General features: G+C 38.8%; 1 protein-coding gene across 1 annotated transcript; it reads right to left on the bottom strand.

The window, feature by feature from the left end:
• Positions 1-12425: 12425 nt before the first annotated feature.
• On the bottom strand, positions 12426-12856 carry ARLN (allregulin). The gene has a single exon (XM_025867340.2). It carries the CDS (start codon positions 12740-12742, stop codon positions 12536-12538), a length of 207 nt encoding a protein of 68 aa, XP_025723125.2. The 5' UTR covers positions 12743-12856; the 3' UTR covers positions 12426-12535.
• Between the last annotated feature and the right edge of the window lie 3565 nt (positions 12857-16421).

The following is a 16421-nucleotide window of genomic DNA, read 5'->3' as shown; positions in this document are numbered from 1 at the left end:
CTCTGATAATAGAAAAGTTTATAAGGCTCATGGAAAAAAAGACCAAACTCGGGGGTTCTCTTTACTGCAGAAGGGAGTTACCTAAGGCAAATTAAATAAAAGCCCTGATGAGAGGAAATTTTTGACATCCACGGGGGAGGGTTTATAAACATTATAATTTGTTTTCAAGTGTGTGAACATTCTGTTAACATTTTTAAATCTCAAATTATAATTATTTATAAGATGTGAATATCATTTAGATATTTGGGTCTTTAATTTTTGTTTAGAATAAAATGAAGCTTGTGTTTTGGACTATTCCCTATTTCTAAGATTCCCCCAATCCAACTATAAATAACATATAGCTTTGAATTGTAAATAGTGATGCCAACAGTTATGACAATTTATAAAATAATATTTGTGCTTAACAACTGTCACCAAAAATAAATATTTTGTCAGAAAAAGTAAACACTCATACATAAATTCACCTTGGTAATAAGGGCAACAGTGGGCATTTATTTCCACTTCATACACAGGGGGGCACTCTGGATTCTGTTTGCAAAGGAAGAAGATGAAAAATTCTGGGACTAACTTCTTTCTGGCAGTCTCCGTTTGACTCAGAATACTTAATTCCTAGTGGGAATGACAAGGCAGCAAACTCTTCCATTGGAGGAGATAATTAATTTCAGTTCAGCTCCCCTCTCACATTATAGGTTGTCAGGCAATGAAAGGCATCATTCATATTAGTGAGCTAACAAAGATCTTGTTAAGGCGGCAGTTAAGAACTTGTAGGTGGTAGTTCTAGTGAGTTAGAAATGTCAGAAACCATTTAGAATCCTTGCAGTGAGTTTCAATCCCCCAAATGGTGTTCTACCCCCTTGTGAAACATTTATGTTGCAAATCATTTAATTGTTTTTGGCCAGGGCTCAATTTCCTCATCTTTACTTTTTTATGTTATATTAATCACCATACATTACATCATTAGTTTTTGATGTAGTGTTCCATGATTCATTGTTTGTGTATAACACCCAGTGCTCCATGCAGTATGTGCCCTCTTTAATACCCATCACCAGGCTAACCCATCCCCCCACCCCCCTCCCATCTAGAACCCTCAGTTTGTTTTTCAGAGTCCATAGTCTCTCATGGTTCGTATCCCCTTCCGATTTCCACCCCTTCATTTTTCCCTTCCTGAAATCTTCTTCTTCTTCTCCTTCTCCTTCTTCTTCTTCTTCTTTTTCTTCTACATATAATGTATTATTTGTTTCAGAGGTACAGGTCTGTGATTCATCAGTCTTACACAATTCACAGTGCTCACCATAGCACATACCCTCCCCAATGTCTGTCACCCAGCCACCCCATCCCTCTCACCCCCACCACTCCAGCAACCCTCAGTTTGTTTCCTGAGATTAAGAATTCTTCATATCAGTGAGGTCATTTGATACATGTCTTTCTCAAATTGACTTATTTTGCTCAGCATCATACCCTCCAGTTCCATCCACGTCATTGCAAATGGCAAGATTTCATTCCTTTTGATGGCTGCCTAATATTCCATTGTGTGTGTGTGTGTGTGTGTGTGTGTATACATATCACATCTTCTTTATCCATTCATTTGTAGATGGACATCTTGGCTCTTTCCATAGATTGGCTATTGTGGACATTGCTGCTACAAACTTCAGGGTGCGCATACCCCTTCGGATCCCTACGTTTGTATCTTTGGGGTAAATACCCAGTAGTGCAATTGCTGGAGGTATGATAGCTCTATTTTCAACTTTTTGAGGAACCTCCATACTCTTTTCCAGAGTGGCTGCCCCAGCTTGTATTCCCATCAACAGTGTAGGAGGATTCCCCTTAATCCACATCCCTGCCAACATCTGTCATTTCCTGACTTGTTAATTTTAGCCATTCTAACTGGTGTGAGGCGGTATCTCATTGAGGCTTTGATCTGGATTTCCCTGATGCCAAGCGATGTTGAGCACTTTTTCATGTGTCTGTTGGCCATTTGGATGTCTTCTTTGGAAAAATGTCTGTTCATGTCTTCTGCCCATTTCTTGATTGGATCATTTGTTCTTTGGGTGTTGAGTTTGATAAGTACCTTATTGATTTCAGATACCAGCCCTTTATCTGATATGTCATTTGCAAATATCTTCTCCCATTCTGTTGGTTGTCTTTTGGTTTTGTTGGCTGTTTCTTTTGCTGTGCAAAAGCTTTTTATCTTGATGGAATCCCAATAGTTCATTTTTGCCCTTACTTCCCTTATTTCTGGGCTCTCTATTCTGTTCCACTGATCTATATGTCTGTTTTTGTGCCAGTACCATACTGTCTTGATGATGACAGCTTTGTAATAGAGCTTGAAGTCCGGAATTGTGATGCCACCAGCTTTGCTTTTCTTTTTCAACATTCCTCTGGCTATTCAGGGTCTTTTCTGGTTCCATACAGATTTTAGGATTATTTGCTCCATTTCTTCAAAAACGTTGATGGTATTTTGATAGGGGTTGCATTGAATGTGTAGATTGCTCTAGGTAGAATTGACATTTTCACAATATTTGTTCTTCCAATCCATGAGCATGGAACGTTTTTCCATTTTTTTGTGTCTTCCTCAATTTCTTTCATGAGTATTTTATAGTTTTCTGAGTACAGATCCTTTGCCTCGTTGGTTAGATTTATTCCTAGGTATCCTATGGTTTTGGGTGCAATTGTAAATGGGATTAACTCCTTAATTCTCTTTCTTCTGTTTTGTTGTTGGTGTATAGGAATGCCACTGATTTGTATGCATTGATTTTATATCCTGCCACTTTACTGAATTCCTGTATGAGTTCTAGCAGTTTTGGGGTGGAGTCTTTTGGGTTTTCCACATAAAGTATGATATCATCAGGAAAGAATGAGAGTTTGACTTCCTCTTTGCCGATTTGGATGCCTTTGATTTCTTTTTGTTGTCTGATTGCTGTGGCTAGGACTTCTAATACTATGTTGAATAGCAGTGGTGATAGTGGACTTCCCTGCCGTGTTCCTGACCTTAGGGGGAAAGCTCTCAGTTTTTCCCCCATTGAGAATGGGGGAAATGTGTTTTTCATAGATGGCTTTTATGATATCGAGGTATGTACCCTCTATCCCTATACTCTGAAGAGTTTTGATCAAGAAAGGATGCTGTACTTTGTCAAATGCTTTTTCTGCATCTATTGAGAGGATCATATGGTTCCTGTTCTTTCTTTTATTAATGTATTGTATCACGTTGATTGATTTGTGGATGTTGAACCAACCTTGCAGCCCAGGGATAAATCCCACTTGGTCGTGGTGAATAATCCTTTTAATGTACTGTTGGATCCTATTGGCTAGTATTTTGCTGAGAATTTTTGCATCCATGTTCATCAAGGATACTGGTCTGTAATTCTCCTTTTTGATGGGGTGTTTGTCTGCTTTTGGGATCAAGGTAATGGTGGCCTCATAACACAAGTTTGGAAGTTTTCCTTCCATTTCTATTTTTTGGAACAGTTTCAGAAGAATAGGGATTAATTCTTCTTTAAATGTTTAGTAGAATTCCCCTGGGAAGCCATCTGGCCCTGGGCTTTTGTTTCTTGGGAGATTTTTGATGACTGCTTCAATTTCCTTAGTGGTTATAGGTATGTTCAGGTTTTCTATTTCTTCCTGGTTTAGTTTTGGTAGTTGATACATCTCTGGGAATGCATCCATTTCTTCCAGATTATCTAATTTGCTGGCCTATAGTTGCTCATAATATGTTCTTATAATTGTTTGTATTTCTTCAGTGTTGGTTGTGATCTCTCCTCTTTCATTCATGATTTTGTTTATTTGGGTCCTTTCTCTTTTCTTTTGGATAAGTCTGTCCAGGGGTTTATCAATCTTATTAATTCTTTCAATGAACCAGCTCCTAGTTTTGTTGATCTTTTCTACTGTTCTTTGGTTTCTATGTCATAGATTTCTGCTCTGATCTTTATTATTTCTCTTCTCCTGCTGGGTTTAGGCTTTATTTGCTGTTCTCTCTCCAGCTCCTTTATGTGTAGGGTTAGGTTGTGTATTTGAGACTTTTCTTGTTTCTTGAGAAAGGCTTGTATTGTTATATACTTTCCTCTTAAGACTGCCTTTGTTGCATCCCAAAGATTTTGTACTGTTGTGATTTCATTTTCATTTGTTTCCATGAATTTTTTAAATTCTTCTTTAATTTCCTGGTTGACCCATTCATTCTTTAGTAGGATGCTCTTTAGCCTCCATGTGCTTGAGTTCTTTCCGACTTTCCTCTTGTGATTGAGTTCTAATTTCAAAGCATTGTGGTCTGAAAATATGCAGGGAATGATCCCAATCTTTTGGTACCCGTTGAGACCTAATTTGTGACCTAGGATGTGATTTCTTCTGGAGAATGTTCCATGGGCACTAGAGAAGAATGTGTATTCTGTTGCTTTGGGATGGAATGTTCTGAATATATCTGTGAAGTCCATTTGTTCCAGTGTGTCATTTAAAGTCTTTATTTCCTTGTTGATCTTTTGCTTAGATGATCTGTCCATTTCAGTGAGGGGGGTGTTGAAGTCCCCCACTATTATTGTATTTTTGTCTATGTGTTTCTTTGTTTTTGTTATTAACTGGCTTATATAATTGACTGCTCCCATGTTGGGGGCATAGATATTTATAATTGTTAGATCTTCTTGTTGGATAGACCCTTTCATTATTTTTTTTTTATTATTATGTTATTTTAATCACCATACATTACATCATTAGTTTTTGATGTAGTGTTCCATGATTCATTGTTTGCGTGTAACACCCAATGCTCCATGCAGAACATGCTCTCTTTAATACCCATCACCAGGCTAACCCATCCCCTGAGCCCCCCTCCTCTCTAGAACCCTCAGTTTGTTTTTCAGAGTCAATCATCTCTCATGGTTCGTAGACCCTTTCATTATGTTATAGTGTCCTTCCTCATCTCTTATATAGTCTTTGGTTTAAAATCTAATTTGTCTGATATAAGGATTGCCACCCCAGCTTTCTTTTGATATCCATTAGTGCAGTAAATGGTTTTCCACCCCCTCACTTTCAATCTGGGTGTCTTTGGATCTAAAATGAGTCTCTTGCAGACAGCATATCGATGGGTCTTGTTTTTTTATCCATTCTGGTACCCTGTGTCTTTTGATTAGGGCATTTAGCCCATTTACATTCAGGGTAACTATTGAAGGATATGAATTTAGTGCCATCGTATTGCCTATAAGGTGACTGTTACTGTATATTGTCTGTGTTCCTTTCTGGTCTATGTTACTTTTAGGCTCTCTCTTTGCTTAGAGGACCCCTTTCAATATTTCTTGGAGGGCTGGTTTCGTGTTTGCAAATTCCTTTAGTTTTTGTTTGTCCTGGAACCTTTTTATCTCTCCTTCTATTTTCAATGGCAGCCTAACTGGATATAGTATTCTTGGCTGCATATTTTTCTCATTTAGTGCTCTGAATATATCATGCCAGTCCTTTCTGGCCTGCCGGGTCTCTGTGGATAGGTCTGTTGCCAATCTAATGTTTCTGCCATTGTAGGTTACAGATCTCTTCTCCCGAGCTGCTTTCAGGATTTTCTCTTTGTCTCTGAGACTTGTAAGGTTTACTATTAGATGTCAGGGTGTTGACCTATTTTTATTGATTTTGAGGGGGGTTCTCTGTGCTTCTGGATTTTGGTGCCTGTTTCTTTCCCCAGACTAGGGAAGTTCTCTGCTATATTTTGCTCCAATATACCTTCTGCCCCTCTCTCTCTTTCTTCTTCTTCTGGGATCCCAATTATTCTAATATTGTTTCACCTTATGGTGAATTATCTTATCTCTTGAATTCTGCCCTCATGATCCAGTAGTTGTTTCTCTGTTTTTCTCAGCTTCTTTATTCTCCATCATTTGGTCTTCTATATCATTAATTCTCTCTTCTGCCTCATTTATCCTAGCAGTTAGAGCCTCCATTTTTTATTGTACCTCATTGATAGCCTTTTTGTTTTTGACTTGGTTAGTTTTTAGTTCTTTTATTTCTCCAGAAAGGGTTTCTCTAATATCTTCCATGCTTTTTTCAAGCCCAGCTAGTATCTTTACAATCGTCATTCTAAACTCTAGTTTCAACATCTTACTAATGTCCATATTGATTAGGTCCCTGGCAGTCGGTACTGCCTCTCGTTCTTTTTTTTGAGGTCATTTTTTAAGTCTTGTCATTTTGTCCAGAGGAGAATAGATGAATGAGAGAGCAAAATGCTAACAGGGTAACAATGACCCCAGAAAAATATACACTAAACAAATCAAGTGACCTGAAACCGGGGGAAAAGAAAGGGAAAGAAAGAAAAAAGAAAAAAAAAGAAAAAGAAAAAGATAAAAACAAATAAACAAACAAAAAACAGAATATGATCAAATATGATCAGGCTGGTACATAGATCAATGCCACATACTAGATTTTGGGTGTATTTTGGTCTGTTAGAAGAAAGTGCCTCCCAAATTTTTAAAGAAGGAAAAACATATATATACAAAAATAAGGGTAAATACGATGAAAGGATGGAATATGAGTGTAACGATGGAATTATAAAAGAGTGTATAAATGGAATTGATAAGATAAATGTTGGTTGAAAAAAGAAAGAAGAGGATTAAAAAAACACGGGGGGAGAATGTGATCAGGGAGGAGACTAGTACAAAGCCATACACTAGAGATTTAGGTTATATTTTGAACTGTTAGAAGAACCTGTATCCAAAATTTTAAAGAGAGAACAACTTATATATATATACACATACCAAAAATAAGGTTAAATACTATGAAGGGGTAGAATATGACTCTAAAAATGAAAAAGAAAAAAATTTTTTAAACAAGGGATTGATAAGATGTTGGTTGAAAAAGGGAAAAAGAAAAATTCAAAAAAAAAACTTAGAAAAAATTAACTTTGCAAGACTAGAGAATCATGGTAAAAAAGCCATGAGTTCTATGTGCAGTATTCCCCTAGCACTGGAGCTCTGCCATTCTCATTGATCAGTAAACTTGGTCTTGGCTGGCTGTTCTTGTTGATCTTCTGGGGGAGGGGCCTGTTGCCGTGGTTCCCAAATGTTTTTGTGGGAGGCGGAATTACCCCGTCCTTGCTGGGTCTGGGCTAAGTAATCTGCTTGGATTTGCTTTTGGGAGTGTTTGTTCCCTGCAAGCTTTCCGTATAGCTTTGGAGGAGGAGAGTGAAAATGGTGGCCTCCCAGTCTCCGCCCCAGAGGAGAGGAGAACTTGGGGCCCCACTCCTCAGTGAGCCCCCAGAGAAAAGCAGTCAGTCACTCCTGTCTCCCCGGTCTCCAGCTGCACTCCGTGCTCACCAGGCCTGTGACCGAGCATTTCTGTCTCTGGTACACGACCCCGTGTGGAGTCTTCAAACCCAGCAGACCCCCGCGGTGCGCTCCCAAGCTGCTCCTCCCAGGGGAGGAAGGGGAGTCTCTCTGATCTGCCTCTTGTTGGGTCCTTGCTGGAAGAGCAGTGGATCAATTGTGCCACGGATCACAGTTTATGGCAACCCCAAGCTGAGAGCCCACTTCTCGGCTCCGTCTCTGCAGTCGGCTTCCCCACTCCAATACCTGGGAGCTCTGGTGCACTCAGGTAGCCCCGGTCTTTCTGTGACCCCGAGGGTCCTGAGACTACACTGTCCCAGCGAGGGTTCCACCCCCAGCTTAGCCACGGGAGCGACGTCCCTCAGCAGAGCCGACTTCTAAAGTTTCTGATTTTGTGTTCTGCTGCTCTATCACTTGGGGGTAGCAGCTGACGGAAGCCCCCTCCCTCACCATCTATCTTCCCAAATATCTCCTCGGATTCACTTCTCCCCACGTCCTGCCTTCCAGAAAGTTGTTGCTTTTCTGTTCAGAGAGTTGCTGCTATTCTTTTCTTCGATTTCCTGTTGAGTTCGTATGTGTTCAGAATGGTTTGATAGCTATCTACCTGAGTTCCTGGGACCAGACGAAATATAGGTCTCCTACTCCTCTGCCATCTTGCTCCTCCTCCAATTTCTTCATCTGTAAGAGTGATGCATATATGTGTTAAGCTGCTTACATGTTTTGGGGTGGGGGCATAAATGACTAAATGATTTAAAAGGTAGTCAAAAGCATTCTACAAAATATAAACTTGTTTCAGAAGCGTGGAATAATTATAGTTAGGTTGCTCATAATACAGGCATACCTCAGAGTTATTGCAGGTTTGGTTGAGAGCACTCAGTAAAATGAATATCCCAACTGAGCAAGTCAAATGAATTTTTTGGTTTCCCAGTATATAAAAGTTGTGTTTACACTACACTGTAGTCTATTAAGTGTGCAATAGAATTATGTCTAAAAATGTACATGCCTTAATTTAAAAATACTGTTTAAAAAATGCTAACCATTTCCTGAGCTTTCAGCAAGTTGTAATCATTTTGCTCATGAGAACTCTTGTCTCCATATTGATGGCTGCTGACTGATCAGGGTGGTGATTGCCAAAGGTGGGGTGGCAGTGGCAGGTTCTTAAAATAAGACAACAATGAATTTGCCACATTGACTGACTCTTCCTTTCCCAAACGATTTCTCTGTAGCACCCAATGCTGCCTGATAGCATTTTACCCACAGTAGAACTTCTTTTGAAATTGGAGTTAATCCTCTCAAACCCTGCCACTACTCTATCAACTGAGTTTATGTGATATTCTAAATCCTTTGCTGTCATTTCAATAGTCTTCACAGCATCTTCCCCAGGACTAGATTCCATCTCAAGACAGCACTTTCTTTACTCATCTATAAGAAGCAAGTCCTCATCTGTTAGTTTTATCATGAGATTGCAGCAATTCAGTCCCATCTTCAGGCTCTACTTCTAATTCTAGTTCTCTTGCTATTTATACACATCTCCAGTTACTTTCCCCACTAAAGTCTTGAACCTTCTATTTGTAAAATAAAAAAGTTGCAGTAAAGTGCAATAAGATGAGATATGCTTGTTATTTAGTATTTTAATTGCATAGCATTTACTTAATTCTTCTTTTTTCACAAAAATAGAGACATACAAGTCGTGGGCAGGAGGGCTGTGTGGCTGAGTCATCTATAGGCACTTAACATTTATGCATGTACCACCTCCTCATTTTGATATGGTACTTTTCTTCTTCTCTTCCTCCTTGTCCCAGAAAAACATCAATGGGACCTTCAAATTGGGTGATTTGAGAAGAGCCTAATGAAAGTGTGGGCAGGATTTAGGGAAAGAGTGCAGCACCTGAGGCAAGCAATTGTGGAGAGCTCATGTCTACCTTTGGACCAGGGCAGGGGCAGGGAGCTCTACAGACAGGGCTCCCCAAGGAGCCTCAGCCTCAGGTAAAGTCAGGGTATCCACTGCAAACTGGGGGGTGGGGAGCCAAGGACAGAAATATCTGACCTCACTATTGCCCTCTTTCCAGTCTCCTGCCCTTGTCCCCCACTTGTGTGTGTGTGTGTCTGTATGTGTGTGTGTGTATCAGTCACTTCATTATTCATTCATCTATTGATGGACACTTGAGCTGCTTCTGTAGTTTGCCTATTGTAAATAATGTTGCAATAAACATATGGGGGCATATATCTTTTCAAATTAGTGTTTTGATATTCTTTGGGTAAATACACAGTAGTGGAATTACTGGATTGTATGGTAGTTCTATTTTTCATTTTTTGAGGAACCTCAATACTGTTTTCAGCAGTGTCTGCACCAGTTTGCATTCCCATGAACAAGGCATGAAGTTTTCCTTTTCTCCACATCCTCACCAACACTTGTTTCTTGTGTTTTTTATTTTAGTCATTCTGACAGGTGTGAGATGATAGCTCATTAGTTTTTACTTTTTAATATTTATTTATTTATTTTTAAAGATTTTATTTATTTTTTGACAGAGAGAGAGAGAGAGAGACAGTGGAAGAGGGAACACAAGCAGGGGAGTGGGAGAGGGAGAGGTAGGTTTCCTGCTGAGCACGGAGCCTGATGCGGAGCTCTATCCCAAGACCCTGTGATCATGACCTGAGCTGAAGGCAGACGCTTAATGACTGAGCCAACAGGTGCCCCCCCTTTCTTTTTTTTAAGATTTATTTATTTATTTGAGAGAGAGCAAGACAGAGCACATGAGTGGGTGGAGGGGCAGAGGGAGAGGCAGAGAATCTCAAGCAGACTCCCTGGTGAGCATGGAGCCTGATGCAGGGCTTGATCTCTCGTCCCTGAGATTATGACCTGAGTGGAAATCAAGAGTCAGATGCTTAACTGACGGAGCCACCCAGGTGCCCCTCATTGCTGTTTTAATTTGCATTTCCCTAGTGATGACTGATGTTGAGCATCTTTTTGTATGTCTATTGCCATCTGTATGTCTTTTTTGGAGAAATGTGTGTTCATGTCTTCTGCCCATTTTTTAATTGGATTTTTTGTTTTTTGGGGGTATTGAGTTGTATCAGTTCTTTATATATTTTGGATACTAACCCTTTATCAGATATGCCATTTGCACATATCTTCTCTCATTCAGTAGGTTATCTTTCAGTTTTGTTGATTGTTTCTTTTACTGTACAGAAGCTTTTTATTTTGTTATAGTCCCAATAGTTTATTTTTGCTTTTATTTCTCTTGCCTCAGAAGACCTATCTAGACAAAAGTAGTTAAAGCTGATGTCAGAGAAATTACTGCCTGTGCTCTCTTCTAGGATTTTTATGGTTTCTGGTCACATTTAGGTTCTTAATCCATTTTGAATTTATTTTTGTGTATGGTGTAAGTAAGTGGTCCAGTTTCATTCTTTTTTTTTAAGATTTTATTTATTTGTCAGAGAGAGAGAGAGAGAGAGAGAGAGCACAAGCAGCAGAGCCTACAGGCAGAGGGAGAAGCAGGCTCCCCACTGAGCAAGGAGCCCAATGTGGGACTCAGTCCCAGGACCCTGGGATCATGACCTGAGCTGAAGGCAAATGCCCAACTGACTGAGCCACCCAAGTATCCCAGTCCAGTTTCATTCTTTTGCATGATACTGTCCAGTTTTCCCAACACCATTTGTGGAAGTGACTTTTTCCCATTGCATAATCTTACCTCATCTGCTGAAGATTCATTAATCGTATAATTGTGGGTTTATTTCTGGGCTCTCTATTCTGTTCTGTTGATCTATGTGTCTATTTTTGTGCCAGTACCATACTGTTTTGATTACTACAGATTTGCATTATACCTTGAAATCTGGTATTGTGATTCATCTGGTTTGATTTTCTTTTTCAAGATTGCTTTGGCTATTCAGGGTTTTTTTGTGGTTCCATACAAATTTTAGGATTATTTTTTCCCATTTCTGTGAAAAATGCTATTGGTATTTTGATAGGAATTGCATCAAATCTGTAGATTGCTTTGGGTAGTATGGACATTTTAGCAATATTTGTTCTTCCAATCCATGAACATGGCATATCTTTCCATTTCTTTTTTTTTTTTAAGATTTTATTTATTTGACAGACAGAGACACAGCAAGAGAGGGAACACAGAGGGAGAAGCAGGCTTCCCGCTGAGCAGGGAGCCCGATGCAGGGCTCAATCCCAGGACCCTGGAATCATAACCTGAGGCAAAGGCAGACACTTAACGACTGAGCCACCCAGGTGCCCCCACAAGAGCCCACTTCTAACATCTGTTACATAAAGGAGTATCTATTATATAATAGGGCTAGCTTCTGAAGGGCTTTTAATAGCTGCTTTGGGAGTGTGACCTTTCTGATTAAACACCAGCTGTTTACTCCTAGAATTTAAATTCTTACTAACATTTAGATATAAAAGAATGTAAGCTCCACGAAGGCAAGGATTTTTTGTCTTTTTTGCTTATGACTGTACCTGGCCGAGTAAGTGATCAAATATTTGCTGAAATGACTTTGCTGAAGTATTTAAGGTACAGACATTATAAAAACAAAAACATATTTTAGCTACAAGCATTCTTAATACAATCACAATAATAAAAAATAGGTTTCAAACACAGTCCTATTTTAGGGAAATTCGGGAACTTAAAATGAAGCAACGGGAAGCATCCAGGTAAGAGGACATGCACACTAGATTTCCAGTGTTGGATATTTATACTTTCTCTGAGATTGTATCAATCTGGCAACCATAACAGAGGCCCACTTAATGTAAAAATTAAACTGGTACTTAACAGCCAATACATTTTGGGCCTATACTTTCTGTACATCTCTTAACTCCTTTTTCTTCCATTGCTTTTGAGTAATTTCTTTTTAAATACTTCACCTTAATATTTCACCACATTTTTGCATCATAGTAAACCCTGGCTAATTAAAATGTTAAAGGCAAGACATTACCATATTTGTTAATGAATACATTAAACCTTTACGTATAAATGCTTTAATATGCAGCCTATTAGATGTCTATCAGATGTCTGAAAAGTTTTTAAACATGAATCAAAGAGTAGTTTAAGAACTTAGCTATGAATGGGTGAGTTTACCCATTTAATATAGTCCCCAAAAGGAATAACAAAAGTATGTAAAATGAAAGTCCCTCAGAGTTTAAAATTCTGTTGCACAATCCTGTCTTCTACGTTCAAGAAGTTTGCGGTCATTTTCAGAATCCACTCCAGGAGCCAACTTCTTAATCTAGACATCAGGCAAACCATTCATGGTAAAAGATACACGAAGGTAAACAACACTACATCCAAGAGGATGAAGAGCCAGAGATCCAACCAATAGGAATGCTTTGGAAACCGGTTGGCCCGGGATTGAAACCGCACTTCATGGTTCTGCTGCTGCCTCCCAGCTTCACCCGAGCCTAGCCGCTCCCGGGGACCGTCCCGACCATCTTCCACAGCTGTGCCCTCCTCCATCTCGCACCAGTTGCCCCACCACAATCAGAACAGCCAGCAAACCCTCACGTCCTGTACTTCCGCGTTCACCTGACCCTAAACTCATATCTTTCCATTTCTTTGTGTCATCTTCAATTTCTTTCATCAGTGTTTTATAGTTTTTAGAGTACAGGTCTTTCACCTCCTTTGTCAGGTTTATTCCCAGGTATTTTATTGTTTTTGGTGTAATTGTAAATGAGATTGTTTTCTTAATATGTCTTTTTGCTGTTTCACTATTAGCGCAAAGAAATGCAATGGATTTCTGATACTCATTTTGTAGAAGTAAATGCTCTTGAATTCACTGCTTATGAGTCACACGTGTTTTAGTTTTTACCAGGGCCAGTTTTATGACTATGTAACTTGTGCATTTGCATTGAGTCTGTGTTTAGAAGGGTCCTATGCTTGGTTTAATGCTGTGCTGTTGCTGTTTTCAAATCTTAGCCAAGGCAAGTGGCCCCTGTTTTGTAAGATTTAAAAATTCCTTTGGTGGTCGGATACAACACACTGACACACAGGTGGATGAAAGGCGGAACTCTTTCTTACTGAAAATGAGAGAAGGCTGCCATGCAAGGCCATAAAGAAGGTTGCTCCTGGGACAGGGTAATAGCAAGCTGGAGTAGTTTAATGTAATAGTTTATGTAACAAGCTGTGAGGTTAGCTATACTTCCTGGGGTCCCTGTTAATTGGCTAATTTGAATAATTTCATATGCTCCTGGGAGAAGGGGCTGTCCCTAGTTGTCTGGTACCTGGCCCTAAAGTATTGGGTTCTTGATAAGGGAGGCAGTTGGGTGTGTGCACAGTGGCCCCAGAGAGTGAGAGTCTGACAAGGGAAGTGGTTGGAGTTAGGGTTTTACAAACTCTGGTGAGGGGAAGTTGAGGTTTTCAGCCATGACTTCAAAACTGGGTTAAGACAGCATTTGTGAAATATTACATTACAGCCCCACATTTTCATTTTGGAGTAAGCCTTGCAAATTATGTAGCCATTCCTGATTTTAACTATATATTTATCTGTAAGCATTGTATTGTACTGTTCTTCCTGCATTTAAATTTTCATGGACATTTAGGTTTTTTCTTTTTTCTTTTTGGCTATTATAAATGATGCTGCAATAAAATTCTTAAAGAGATCCTTTTGGATATGTGTGAAATAAAACTATGAAGATAATTGCTTGGCACAGAGTATGTACATATTTAATATTTCTAATCTGATGTTTCCATAATCCTGACATTTATTTTAATCTTAGTTCTACAGTTAAATACATTTAATATACACAGTCAGTCTTTTTGCTGTGGTTTCCCCAGTCATCTCTCAGTTGGCTGGAATTTGTTGCCTAGATGTTTCCTCAAGAAGGGCTCATTAGAAAAATATTCCCTGAGTTAAATGCACAAAACTGTTTTTTTGTAGCCTTTATTCAGAAAGATAGCTTGGTTGGCTATAAAATACTTTGCTCACACCTTTCTCCTTGAGGGTCTACTTGAGATTGCTCTACTATCTTTGGCTTTGAAGGATGCTGTGGAAAATTCTTTCCCTTATAAATGTCTTAATCATTTTGCCTGATAAATGGAATAATTTCTTTTAATCTCTAAATTTCAATAATTTTACCACAGTTTGTTCTGACTTTCCTGGGTCAGTTTTCTCAGGCACATGGTATGCCATTTCAATATGTAAATTCTTATTTCAAGAAAACTTTCTTGAATTGTAATTTCAAAAATTTGTTCCAACTTACTGTTCAACAGTTATATCTAAGGTAGAACTCATTTACCTGTTTTTTTTTTTCATCTTCCCATTTCTCCCTCTTTCTTAACTTTTGCATTATTTGTCTTATTTTGACTGCTTTTCAAACATCTATAATTGGTAGTAATCACTGGCTTCCTGCACAATATTTATACTCTCTTGTTTTCATTTTAATTTGGCCCTCATTTATAGAATGCTTTTCTCCTTTTAACTGTTTTCACGAATTCTTACAATATTTAATTCACCCCATTCCTTTTTCTCACCATTTCCTCTTCTTTTCTCATAATATTTCCCCCACATTTCTGCATTTCTGCTTCCTGGGTTTACTTTTTAGAGAAAAATAACTTGAAAGAAATTCATGGCAAAATACACGGTCACTATTTTTATCTGTTCTGTGGCAAGCTTTCCCTGGGAGATGTTTTTGTCTGGTCAGTTATCCTATTCATTTATACCATTTTTTCTTGTAGAATTGTAGTATTGAAGTTATACCAATTTTTTTACTACTCTTTAGAGAATGAGTTGCATTTTCCTGGCCTAGCTATTTACAAGAACTCCCTTCAGGGAGATTGTTTGTCCTGTGGTGTTTTGAGATATTTTGGCCCCAGAAAATTTCACTTTTTTTTTGTCTTGAGTTTCCCTTGCACCTAACTCCCATGGAGCCCAGCTCTGTCTCTGACCTGGCTTCCCCACATGGCTCAGCTCTCAGAGATGATCTAAGTTTCACTTTAAGGAAAACCCTTCCTCTAGAAAGGCTTTTTTTTTTTTTCTTTAACGAGCATTTTCTGAGATCTCCTGCCATTAGGCTGACTCTATTTACTACTTCTTTGCATGGCAATAGCTATATTTCCTGACACGTCTCTATAATTTGTCTTACTTTTTTTGCCTGCATTGTCTTTGATTATCTTTTTAAAGAGAATAGAAAGACACATTAGTTTTTTCTTCTGTAATGAATTATCAATGTTTCTTTTTAATTTATTTATTGCTTTTTATTAATTTAATTAAATTTTATTCATCTTTTGAAAAGTTTCTTTCAACTTCACCTCGTTATGGATAATACTATGTACTTAGTGTTGTCAAATTTGGCAAAGCTTCTATCAAGTTTCTTTCCTGTATGAGGGATAAGATTCAGAAGAATTTTCTGCAGACTGGTTTCTGGCTCCTTACATTTTAACACCTGCTTTTCATCCGTAACCCACATACTTCTGGTGCTGGGTACTGTAGAAAGTGTTGATATCATGACACAACCCTGGGCCTGCGACTTTGTGTCATGGTACTGGGTGAGTTGGTATAATGGGCATTAGAATTCCCAGAAGCCATTCTTCCACTGAAGGATTAATTAATTTTACTGTCTCAGAATTGACTGTGAATCACACAAATAAATCCCACTTATCCAAACCAAATGTATCCCCTTTGCCTTGCAGGATTGCCTGAGGCCTCTCCCACCTCACCCCACATTAGGGGAAATGCAATGGAGGGAAGTCAAAATAGAAATATATATTAAAATATTTTACTTTTGTAAGTTTTAAAAACATATGGCTGACTGAATACAGTGTGAGGACCTTGAAGGTGAGGAACTGAAGCTTTCATATTTGCCTCTGCGGGTGAGGGAAGGGAGGGGTGTTTTCTTCTTGGTGTGGTTGCTAACACCAGGAGAAAATTTTGAAGCATAAGCTGGATGGATCCTACTGGAGCTGTATGTGAAGGGGGGTGTTAAAGCTTTTTGGCACATGAATAACTGCTAGCCCTTGGTTTTAATGCCAGTGTAAGTTTTATCTCTACTTGTACTGCTTGTTTCATTGAGAATAATTTGGTGGTGGTAGTTGGTGGAGGTGATTTTGGGAGGTGATGAAAATGGGGATTCATGGATGCACCTACTCTAGAAGCCCTATATCTTTTAAGTTCCACTAGATTTTAAGCAGGTCTAGAGAG

This window comes from Callorhinus ursinus, unplaced genomic scaffold (assembly GCF_003265705.2).
Source record: "Callorhinus ursinus isolate GAN/ISIS: 27379988/994484 unplaced genomic scaffold, GSC_fseal_2.0 scaffold1, whole genome shotgun sequence".
NCBI lineage: Eukaryota > Metazoa > Chordata > Mammalia > Carnivora > Otariidae > Callorhinus > Callorhinus ursinus.
Note: the sequence above shows the minus strand (reverse complement) of the source record. Positions and strands in the feature narration are given on the sequence as shown.

What these genes read in the sequence shown, in the direction of transcription:
- ARLN (XM_025867340.2), bottom strand. Translation starts at nt 12,742, where the DNA reads ATGGAGGAGGGCACAGCTGTGGAAGATGGTCGGGACGGTCCCCGGGAG.